The following is a 12,099-nucleotide window of genomic DNA, read 5'->3' on the forward strand; positions in this document are numbered from 1 at the left end:
AGGTGAACTTTTAACCAAAATTGAATCTTAAGAAAAATACCCCTTAACCTTCTTGATGTATCACACTTGTGTAAATAGCTCTGGTGATTAACCTTATTAAAGCCCAGCTGTGATAAGAATGCTTGTCTATCGTATAAGAAATTGGGGGTTCAATCCCCAGTGTCTCCCTACCATCCCCTCCCTCAAGAAAAGCCTGGGTAGGGGACAGGGAGGGTAGCTCAGCGGCACACAGTGCCTGCCTGGCAAGCGCAAGGTCCTGAGTTCAATCCTGGTAGAGAGGAGGGGAGAGGGAGAGGGAGGAGGAGAGAAGAACAAAAAAGCAAAGCAAGGCCTGGGTGTTCTCACTTCTTGACTTCTAGTCAGCTTATATCGCTGGTGATAAAATGATGAATAAGACTCATTTTAACCTCAAGAATGCCCAGGCTTAGGGGGGAAGCCAGATGTTTAAACAAATACACAGTGACAGCAAGGAAATCTGATTTAAATGATTAGGAGCTCCCCAGGGGAACAATGCTGGCCAAGGGGCAGTGAGAGTGCACTCCTGGTATTTTTAGTCAATTTCATTCAGCCTGTGCTCCTTTCTCAAAACATCAAGGTCATCTGACTTCCAACGTTGGCTACCAAGGGCAGATTGTTACTGTAGAACATCTGCAAAAAGATGCAGAGCAGTAAACTAGAGGAGGCAACTGGCGGTGTCACCATTGACTTCATTGTTACACTGGTTATCAACAGGGGTGTCCTGAATAGCACTGAAATCAGCACATGACTTTTCTTTGTTAACAAAGGAGAAAATGGCATGGTCCTTGTCTTTGATATATTCAATCAGATCCCTAGACAATGAAGTATAAATAAATCAATGGTAGGCTAGCACAATGGGATAGATTCTATTTTTCTGTATTTTAGAATGCCTTTGAACAAATTCAAATGAATTATCTTTTTTTTTAAGGACCTAGCATTCACAGCTGAAGCCTAATATGGTGGTGGGAATGAGACTTGTAGCAAAATGCATAGAAGAGAGTAGGCATGCAGAGATGTGAGAAGCCTTTCCCTTACCCAGTGGAGGAGAAAAGTTCCTTCAGAGCGTTTCCTTTTCCAATGGACAGGTCAAGTAGAACTTGTTACTGGGGAGTCTCCTTCTAAAAATGACTCGCCAAATAAACGTTACCGGGTTTTGGTTTGCTTGCCTCTCCTCCTGGAGTTGGATTCCAGGTTCTTCTCATCTCGAACAAAGAACTGAGTGAAATGAGCAAAAAACAGTGGCAAAGTTTATATGAAAAAGTAAAAGTGAAGAGTAAGGGAGAAACTGGCTCTGCAGAAAGAGCTGGGGCTGAGTAAAAGAGGAAAAAGGCAACATAAAAGTACAACATGGAGAGCACAAGGTAGACCGTCTTGAGGAAAGCCAGGATAGCAAGCTCTTCCTGGTGTCTGTGTCCCTTTATGTTGTTCAAATCTCGCGGAAATCCGTGAGAACTTTTTACATCGGGGTCCTGAGAGGCGGTGCTGGGATCCCCGGCCTCAGGCTGAAGTCAAGTCTAAGGTATCATGTTGAAAACTTGCTGAAGTTCTTGCCAGCAGTCCATGTGCAGAGCTTTGGGAACTGTTCTGCGCATGTGTTCACGTATCTTGTAATTAATAGGTCATGCCTAATTCCCTGACCAGCTTTGCCATGCCTTAATCTCCCGTCTCATTCTGATGGATCTAGATTCAGACTGAGATTGATTCAATGGAGGAGTAGCAGATTTGATCTGGCTTATAAAGGATAACTTCTTTAAGAGAATCAGTTTTGTTTCATTCTAATCAATTGAAAGCAAACGTCAAGTGCTACAGTTTGTAATAGCTAAAGCTTGGAAACAGCCCAAGTGCCCATTAACTGGAAACTGGATAAAGAAGATGTGGGTTTTTTGTGGTTTTTTAATAAAATGGAGTACTACTCAGCCATAAAGAACGAGAAACTAGAGTCATTTATAGCTAAATGGATGCATATTGAGGCCATACTCTTTAAATGAAATAAATAGGACACACATGTATAAATACCTAATAGTTTCTCTAGTGTGAGAAACTGAAGGTGTAAATAAGGGTTAAAATGATTAAAATGAATAATTGATAATTTGAAATAGGAAGAAAAGTCCAAAGGGGTAAGGGTGATGGGAGGGGAAGGGGAAAGGAAAGAAGGGAAAGGAAAAATTATGAGAAAAGAAAAAAATGGAAATGAAGTCTATGTAAATAGGGAAGGATGGAGGGCGCATAGGTAATGGGGAAAAAATAAGAACCAAGATACATCATGTACAGGTACGAGCACCCAATGATAAATCTAAAAGTATTGTTTGATTATTTTTTTTTTCTATTTTTTTTTTTTTTTTTTTGGTACTGGGGATCGAACTCAGGTCGTTGCACTTGTGCAGCAGGCAGCAAAACCACTGAGCTAAATCACCAGTCCAATGTAAAAGTATTGTATACCTAAAATGTACCAATAAAAGAATTTAACAATAAAAAAAAAAGTTAAGTGCTAATTGGAGCAACTTCCCCATCTCATAGAAGTTTTGTGGTTTGGGGCCTAGGCTTCCTCTATAAATAGCAAATCTATTTAGAACTTCCTGCCTTACCAAAATGGAATCCTTATTCCTCAGGAACAGGGCTCTTTGGTATTTACAGTGGAGTTTGGTGGCTCGGAGCACCTCATGTCTGTGAGTATTGTAGCAGACACTCAAGAATCTTTCAAGCGTTTCGTTTTTAATAGAAGTACACATACTCCATCTTGTTCCAAATATTGTTTTAAACAACTTATATTACATGCATATAAACCCCTTCATATGCTTTGAAAGAAAATTTCAATCTGTTTCTGAGGGATGCCTTCACTACCAGCTGATTCTTCACATTTCTGCAAAACAATTTATATGTAAATATGTCTGATCCCTGTAGCACCCACTGCTCTCAGCCTGTGATTGGCATGAGATTTTGATAGACAGTAACTTGTACAACTCCTTTCTTTTTCAAGTAACTTTTTTAGGCACTGTAAAAAGTTATAATAATTCCTATATTGTTGTGTTTATTTTAGGAGTTTATATTTTCCTTCATTAAAATAAATATTTATTCATTTGAAAACTCGAGAAAAGTAGAATCCATCTCTAACACTATATCCAGAAGACAACCAATGGTTTTATATCATATTTGTCTTTAGTGCGGTATTTTAAAATACAGGATCCATTTTTCATTTAATATGGCTTCTGTACTTTTAAACACAACATGGACTACAAATCAACTATTAAATATTTAAAGAAACATGATTATTTAGAAAGTAGAAGTATCACTGGAAAGCAGCAAGTACTTTAAAGAATACTCTTTAGCCTATAAGTATTAGACATTAGTACATATATGTGAAAAATTGCAAACAGGATTTGTATTTTTAACAATGGATTCCCTAGAAGGTAAGACTGCAGTTGCATTACATTTTCTAAGCTATAGAATTCAGAATTACTTTAAAATGTTTAACAGCAAGCTTTTATTGTTTTGTAAAAAATAATTTGAAATAATTTAATTTAATAATTTATAATTTTATAATTTTATTAATTTAAGAAGACTTATAAGTCAAACATCTGTCCTCCAAGTGTGGCTTTCTTTTCTTGCAGTTTTTTTTCTAAATAGATGTGATTTGGCAAACAATAAGTGTTTCAGAATACTGAATAAAAAGTACCCTACTGCCTTTTAATTTCTGTCTACATCTGTGCATAAAGGGATGAACTTGATTTTTGTGTTCAAGGAAAAATGTTGGTTTGATTTGCACACTAATAATGAAACCAAAATCACAATGTCTAACCATGTATATTTAAGAGAGTGTGATTGTTTCCTGAAAGTTATCTTTCCAAGATGGTTGGCTGCCCTTCTTATTCATGTGACTCCTGGCCATGGGTGGGTAGATACGGGATGAGCAGAGCACACAGCTCATCTGAGCAGAAAAGAGAGACCACTTAGAAGGCTATGTAGAGTGACTGGACTTTCCATAGAGAAACAGCGTGGGAGATGAAGTAAGTAGAAGGCAAAGCAAAGAGTGTGCTAGGGTTTCTCACCCAGCCAGGAACCCAGCTCTTCATCAGCACTGGTACCTGGACATGTTAATTTGATGTCTGTACTGACTTTCTTTCTTTCTTTCTTTCTTTCTTTCTTTCTTTCTTTCTTTCTTCTTTCTTCTTTCTTTCTTTCTTTTTGCCACTCTTATTTCTACAGGGTGAAGAATTAATTCACTTAGATGGGAAATGTTGTCCTGAATGCATTCCAAGGAGCGGCTATTGTGTTTATGAGGGAAAGGCAGAATTTGTGAGTATTGGGCTAGTAACTAGAGACTATTAAACATTAACAATTCAAAATTAACTTAATGAGGGGACCTTATTACTTTCTAGTTTCTTTTGTCCATTCATTTGTTCAGCAAACATTAATGTGTGTGTGCCTGCTACTTACCAGGCACTAGGGTTACAGAAGTGAACTCAGAAGCTATCGTGAGAGAGTGACTTCTCTCGGGTGGAGCATACTTTTTAGCCGGGACACAGACATCATACACACATATCCCCACAGGTCCAGATGAGTACTGCCTAAAAGAGTAAAGCAGCTTAAATAATTGGTCTGGGATGGGGGACACATATAAGAGGAAGTCCTCTCAGGCAGAGAAATCTGAGCAAAACCTGATGGAAGGAAAGAAGTAGGCCATATGGATATCTGGGAAAGGGCTGGGGCATACCAGGAAGAGAGCTCAGCAAATGCAAAGGTACTGAGGCAGAAACATACTTGGCATGCTCAAGAAATAGCAAGAAAGGGACTATGGCTGGAGCAAAGTGAATGAGGAAGAAAAAGCACTTGGAGATGAGGGTTAATGAGTAGATTGGAAACTAGGGTATTTTACCCTGAGGCAGATGGCAGCTGCCAGCTGCCTTGGGGCTTGAGCTGAGAAGTGTGATGAACTTATTTAGAAATGATCTTTTGGCTGTTGTGCAGGGCCAAGTTGGGAGGGAGAAGGTCCCATGAGAAGACTGCTGCCGTCTGGATAAAGGGTGACAGTGGCCTGGTGTAGGGTGGACATGAGGAAGGTGGTAAAAGGGATCAATCTCTGTTTTGCAGATATGTGTGACAGGATTTAGATGAGTTGTGTGTGAGGTGAAACTCTATTTGCTGAAGTTTTATTTCTCCCTGTGTCTTCTGTATTTGGTTATTGTATTACACCAAAGAAAACAAATTTTAACTTAATCTCTTCAAATTTTCCCTATTTTTGCAGAATGTAGTTTTCATGTGGGGTTTTAGAATGTTGATAGATTCATCATGTTCTCAAAAATGTGCCAGTTGATCATAAATACAACTGTTCCATTGACCAATGAAAATAGGATTATAGGAATTACGGTTAAGTGCTTCAGCTGGTGAATCCATTTGTGTAAATCACATCTGTCAACCTGCCAGTGTTTCTGCATGACCTGGGAGGTGGTACTATGTGAGGTTAGCAGCACAGACTCTAGGGTTGAATTCCAGCATTTGTATATCACTTGATCTTCAGTGTAAACTTGGGGTAACAATAGTACTTAACTCATGTAGCTATTGAAATACGTGTAGAGCACTTAAAATGATGACTGGCATGTTAAAAGAAAGCTAAAAACATTGGTATTATTATGTCATTGTTATTACTTGTTTCCTAGTGTATCTCTTAGTTTATTCATCCTCATTTTTCAAGAATTTAGGAGATTAAATGTTGTTTCTATACATGTTGAATTTGTATTTGTATTGTGATCAATTTTCCCACCCACTTTTGGAGCCACATTAAGCCCAGTGGAAAACCAAGTTCTTGTCAATAAGTACAAATCTCTGTAATACTTTGGTACCACACAAATCCAATAATTTGTTCTTGAAAACTTTGATTTCTTGACCGTGAAGTCCTTTATGTTAAGGAGAATTGAAGTGAAATGCTCAAGCACAAGATGAGAATTAAGAACTCAAAAATACTCCCTATGTTGTATTTGCCTCATATCAATGTGCTTTTCTTGTTTTTGATACAGAAATATTTTATGTCTATTCGTAACAAGTGAGTGAAGTTACATGTTACTTGAGGGGAAGTGAATAACTCTAATGAAAAACTAAATAAATCAGCCTAGTGGTGTTCTAGTAGGATAATAAATACATTTCTCTTTGTTCCTAGATATCCTCAAATGCAAGTGAAATTAAGCATATTCCAGTAAGTATGGGTTTTTAACTTTTACATAGGTTATTATAAAGATTTTTCAAATAGTGATCTGTATGAACTGCCATGAGAAAATTAGTGCCTTAGTTTTGTTTTTTTTTGTACCAGGGATCAAACCTAGGACCTTGCGCTTACGAAGAAGCAGGTGGTGGAACCACTGAACTAAATCCCCAGCCCGTGCCTTAGTATTTTTAACAGCCACCTTTAATAGCATTCTGGTCAAGAATTTAAAATCTTAATGGGGCCAGGGATTTAGCTCAGTGGTTCCACCGCCTGCCTCGCAAGCACAAGGTTCCGAGTTCCATTCTTGGTACCAAAAATAATAATAATAATAATAATAATAATAATAAAATAAAATCTTGATAACTCAGACTTTGATCCATTGAACTCTTGCTCCATCGGCTTATTTTTTTTTCCAACTGATACTGATATTGTTTCTCTACTGATGATCTCCTATATCCACCTTTTTGCTTTCTCATGATTTTTTCCTCCTGATTTTTCCCTGGCCTAGAAAATGCAGTTTGACCACCAGTGGAATTTCATGTATTGTAAAGCGCTACCAGAAAGGGCTCCTTGGGCCTGGGATTTAGCTCAGTGGTGCCGATGCCTGCCTTGCAAGCGCGAGTTCCTGAGTTTGATCCCTGGTACCAAAAAAACCCCCCAAAAAAACCCAAAGCACACAAACAGGAAAGGGCTCCTTGGGGTTGTACAGTGTTTGTTCCCCAAACAGTACTGGGTATTGGGTCCCTCTAAGCAATTTGCAGCCTGGCCTTGTGCGGCTCCTCTTAAATGGAAATCACAAACAAGTTTATTCACACAAACAAGCTTATCATTTTCAGTGTTAAGGAATCAGGGGCCAGGAACCCAGCTAGCTTCCTTGAAATGGAAGAAAATCATTTCTTCCCTTTCAAAATTACTTTTCTTTAGTTTTCTAACATTTCCCATTTATTTTGTTAAGTACTATCACATTAGTTGTTTGGAATGGTTGACATCATTTGGCTTAGTAAACATTTTATCAAACTTTTATTTAAAGTCTTTTCTCCTGTTTTCTCCTTTTTTTCTTTCACTACCCCAATACATTCTAGTTGGACCTATGTCCTTTTTTAGTCTCCTTGGTGAATGGGATTGTGAGCAAACAGGAATTGCACTTAGAGTCACTTTGGATTCTGTCAGACTGTTCATGTTTATTACCGTAATTTGCTTGGCCAAAAGAAGTATTTTAATGGGAGAAAGCTCACAGCACATATACAGCCCACAATAACGGACCTGCAAAAGCTTTAATTTTAAGAATACAATCCTTTGCCTGTTACTCTTCTTGTAGTAACTGTAAGGATATACAAGGTTTTAACCAAGCTTCCCACTGTTATTATAGAGACTGTATTTAATGTACCTGCTAATCACTAGGTACATTGTAATCCACCTGGTGTTTGTGTACATAAGAGAGAAATAGGTTGAGAAAAATATTTTAAATACTTATTATATTTTCTAGTAGACCTAGGGTACTTTTTTGCAGTTGAAATCATTCTATTAATGCAAAGTGTTAGACGTGTGCCCTTTTAAATTTGGGATTCTTCCACTGTGGTTCCATTTCAGAACTGGGTTGGGCAGGATGTTGAGGAGGTGCCTTCACTTTGTGCTCATGAAAATTACAAGCTGTTCCCCATAGGCTGTCCTCTGAGTCCCTACACCCTGATAACAATATTGCTCCTTCCTGTTTCGCGCAGGAGGGGGAGAAGTGGGAAGATGGTCCTTGCAAGGTGTGTGAATGCCGAGGGGCACAGGTCACTTGTTACGAGCCCTCTTGCCCACCATGTCCAGTGGCCACCCTGGCCCTGGTGGTTCCAGGACAGTGCTGCCCACACTGCACTTCAGGTAGGCCCATGCCCCATGTGATGGTTTTACTGGCAAAAATTTCAGGCAAATTCTCTCACACCTCTCTTATTCTTTTGTCACCCAACTGTAGGGGTTTTATTTGTTTCTTAATTTTTCTAACAAATAGTTGCTCTTAATCTTTGCCCATGTAATTACCAAATTCAACTGATTTTGACTGTGTGACCTTGGGCAAGTCATTGACTTTCTCTAAATCTTAATTTTTAGTTGATAAAATATGCCTTACCTGTCTTGCAAAATTATTGTCAAATCAAATAACAAAATTTTGAAAACTTGTAAAGGCAAATCTATCTTTTATTGTTGAAAATTCAAGACTAACTCCACAAATGTGACATGGACATTCTCTTTCTCTTTTTTTTTTTTTAAAGGTTTTGTTAAGCAAATGGTTCCTTTCGGAGTTCTCAAATGGGATTTTAAAGTTTAAAGACTCATTAGGTTCTTTTTCCAAAAGAAAATTTTATCTACTTGTTCTGCAACTCCGCTTTCAAATCACCTGAGGTTGAATTTGTTCCAGTTAATAATAGTTGGCAAGCATTGGAGTTGCTCTGGCTGAGCAGTAATTTGCCTGTGAGCTGAGTCGCTCTTGGAAAAGGGGCATTTTTTCCATTCATAGTTCATAATTAATTGTTTTCATCCATGGGCCACCATTTTCACATCAGCAGGCTTGTTGCACTTCCCTTATCTTGGCTAATGCAGTGTTTCACTGGAGAGTTTACTGAGTGATAAACAAAATGACTTTATGGTTTAATTATGTTACTTTCACCAGAGTGGCTCTCTGAGCTTTGCAAAACAAATATTTAGCATATTATTGTATACTGAAATCAGGTCTTTGACAAATTCAAAATCTGAAAATAGTCCTTTGGTGAGAATTATTGCTGAAGTCAGTGATAATCCCAGGGACTGAGAATGAGATTTAAAACTCAAGAGAAAAAGAAGTAAACTGGCTAAATTTTTAAAGGTAATAATAACTACTTTTAAAATATTGTGAATTTTATGTCTGAACCTTTTATGCATGCCAAAGCTTAAGAAGAACATCTAAGATATCATCAATTATTGATTCTGTGGAGATCACATATTGTGCAGGTGGTCATGTCTCTTTCTGAGGTCCTTCCAGCATTAATGAGGGTGTTCTTTTAGCACCCTTGGATTCTGTCTGATGTGTGTATAGCCTGTGGATTCTTTCTCTGAAGGATGTGGAAACTCCTCACTGAGTTCTTTTCTTTGTCCTTGATTTTAGTTCCTTGCCACCCAGACTGCTTGACCTGTTCTCATTCTCCAGACGACTGTGACCTCTGCCAGGATCCCACAAAGTTGCTGGAGAGTGGTCGGTGTGTGCACAGCTGTGGCCTGGGGTTTTATCGAGCTGGCAGTCTCTGTTTAGGTATGGCTCTGGTGGGCAGCCTGGAGGTGGTGTGGGAGAGTGAATAGAGATTCCTCACAGATTATTATTCTTACACTGAGGCTCAGTACTGTCAAGGAGGCAGTCATGAGTGCAGGAAATGCACAATATTTCGAAACCACTAGTAGGTAATAATATTACTCACAGGTCACTTAGCCTCTGCACCTGCAAGTCTCTTGCTCCTAACATTCCACGGGTGTTTCCGTACTTACTGAAAGATAGGTGATACAGAAATGTTTGCTAAGTAGTGATGGCTGGATTTGTTTCATTTTTTACAGACTTTCTCGGGTAGTAATATTATTAGGATGCTTATTACTTACTAAAACACTTTTAATCCAGATAAAAATTTAGAGGTGACATAGACCTTCAGGATCATTTAACTAAAACTTTCCAGTTTTGCCTGTGGGGATCCTATGGGCAAGAGAAATGAACTGACTTTCTCTAAATCACAGAGATGGTTGTTAACAAAGCTTATCTCTTAAGGAGTTATCAGGGCACCCAGGATAGGTTCACTGGCTTTGCAGAATGCTTGTCCATCTGGGGAGGAGATCTTACCTGGGAGAGTGTGGCAGGGTTGGGGTCAGGTCTTCCTTCCCCTTATCTCTTATTTGTGTGGTTGATTATCCCTTTAGGAGTGTACAAGTTTATCCCTTGGCTGTGAGTATTTAACCTCTCTCTTTCCTCAGTATTCTTATTTGTAAAAAGGAGGTGATCCTAGTACTTTCCTCTGAGTATTGTTGTAAAGACTAAGTGTATAAATACCTGTTAAATCCCTAGAATGGTGTCTAGGGTATAGGTAGGGCTCACTAAGGCTTAGCTACTTCTGTTACTATTTTTGTAATTATTCTCTTCTCCCTACTTTCTCTCTTGATTTATAACCTTTAATCTTTTAAAATTATTTCTATCTCAGCCATAAGGTATGGAGGAAAAGGATTGAGAGATAATTTTGCAAAAAGGTTTAATGTAAAGATATTGGGGATTATTTGATAAAAGAAAAGGTCAGAGAGTCCTGAGCCAAACTGCCTGGCTCAGAGGCCAATGTCTTGTGGCCTAGTTCCTTTACCTCCCTAAGCTCATCCCTCTCTGTAAATGTGGGATTAATGAGGCTCATAGGATAGTTGTGCAGATGAAAGGCATTTCCATATATAAAGCACCTGAACAGTGCCTGACATGAATTGAGTGCTTTGTAAATGATGGCTGCTAAAATAATTCATTCTGTGGGACCCCAGAGCCTCAAGATTAGGGTCTCTTGGAGTCAACCCTGATTGGTGTCTGCACTAATATCTCTCCCTCTCCCTCTCCCTCTCCCTCTCTTTCCTGGTCTGGAGCCAGCCTGCAAGCCACAGTGCTCCACCTGCACCAATGGGCTTGAGTGCTCGTCCTGTCAGCCTCCCCTGCTGATGCAGCAGGGACAATGTGTGGTCACCTGCGGGGATGGCTTCTACCAAGATCACCACTCCTGTACAGGTAATCACTGACTGAGTCCCAGCAAGCTTTCCCACCCTCACCCTACCAACACATCAGTGGCTACCAGTTTTTCAAACGAGAAGTGCTAAAGTTTGAATATGGTTTGTCCCTCAAGGGTTCATGTGCTGGAAACGGAAACGTAGTCCCCAGTGTAGTGGTGTTCAGGGGTGGAACCTTTAAAAGGTGAATCTGGTGGAAGATTATTATGTTATGGGGGCCTTGCCCTCATGAATGGGTTAATACTCTCTCTCTTTTTCTCTCTCTCTGGAGTTCTAGCTCCTGTGGGACTAGATTAGTACCAGCCAAAGAATTATGAGCCAAATATACCTCTGTACTTAATAAAGTACCCAATCTCAGGTATTTTGTTACAGCAACTAACTATATTAAGACAAGAAGAAACTGAGTAAGATTCCTGATGGGATGAGAAGAGTGGATGAGCAAGATGATAAACATTGTTTTCATAATCTCCTTTAGTAACTCTAATATGTACTACATTAGTAGATGCATATGCCTACTTTTATTTTATACTTTTTATTTTGTTTGTTATTGATTATTAAAATTCTTAATATTGCAGTAGTCTCTGAAGGTGAGACTGATCATAATATAATTTGTTTATACTTAGCCAGCTTTTCAGTAGTGATTATAATCATGTGTGTAAGTAAAAGGAAAATGTATAAAGAATTTCTAAAGAGGAGAAGTGGAAGAGGGTAGCGGTGAGAGCAAAGACCAAGGGCAGAGGTAGAGGTTTGTCTTTAGGAGGACAGGGAGATAGATGTGCCCCGAACCCACGATCTGGTACATGGTGGCAGGTGGACAGGAGAGGGTCCTGGCTCTCACCAGGAAGCTATGGTGGCTGCTACATGGGTGAATCTACAAGATTTGGAAGGTTGCCAGTCAAGGGGTTGGTGATACAAGAGATGATTGAAAGATATGGTTGATGTTTAAATTTTTAAAATCTTATTACAATAAAATACACATTTCCAAGAACTATGGGATATGAGTGTTTAAACAAGGGGGAGCAATGTGAGGGGGATTGATGGCAGTGTGTCTTTTACTGTAATAAATTGTTTTTAAAATTTAAATATTCACCATATTTTTTATCATGCCTTATATGCTCCTCTCTTGCAAGCCC

At 38.9% G+C, this 12,099-nt stretch overlaps 1 protein-coding gene across 9 annotated transcripts in view; it reads left to right on the forward strand.

Moving 5' to 3' along the window:
• The window catches only part of Fras1 (Fraser extracellular matrix complex subunit 1), a 444,408-nt gene that overhangs the window by 207,125 nt on the left and 225,184 nt on the right, over positions 1 to 12,099 (forward strand). For all 9 annotated transcript variants that reach the window (XR_015452892.1, XM_087215885.1, XM_087215884.1 and 6 more), the window contains 5 exons: positions 4,222 to 4,311; positions 6,170 to 6,205; positions 7,936 to 8,083; positions 9,339 to 9,482; positions 10,833 to 10,967. Coding sequence is in view for 8 of the 9 variants with exons in the window: in XM_087215885.1 (XP_087072011.1) it covers positions 4,222 to 4,311; positions 6,170 to 6,205; positions 7,936 to 8,083; positions 9,339 to 9,482; positions 10,833 to 10,967 (553 nt within the window). In the remaining variant the exon portion in view is untranslated. The remainder of the gene's footprint in view (positions 1 to 4,221; positions 4,312 to 6,169; positions 6,206 to 7,935; positions 8,084 to 9,338; positions 9,483 to 10,832; positions 10,968 to 12,099) is intronic.

This window comes from Heterocephalus glaber, unplaced genomic scaffold (assembly GCF_053883595.1).
Source record: "Heterocephalus glaber isolate CG9 unplaced genomic scaffold, H.glaber_assembly_v1.0 deba00001454, whole genome shotgun sequence".
NCBI lineage: Eukaryota > Metazoa > Chordata > Mammalia > Rodentia > Bathyergidae > Heterocephalus > Heterocephalus glaber.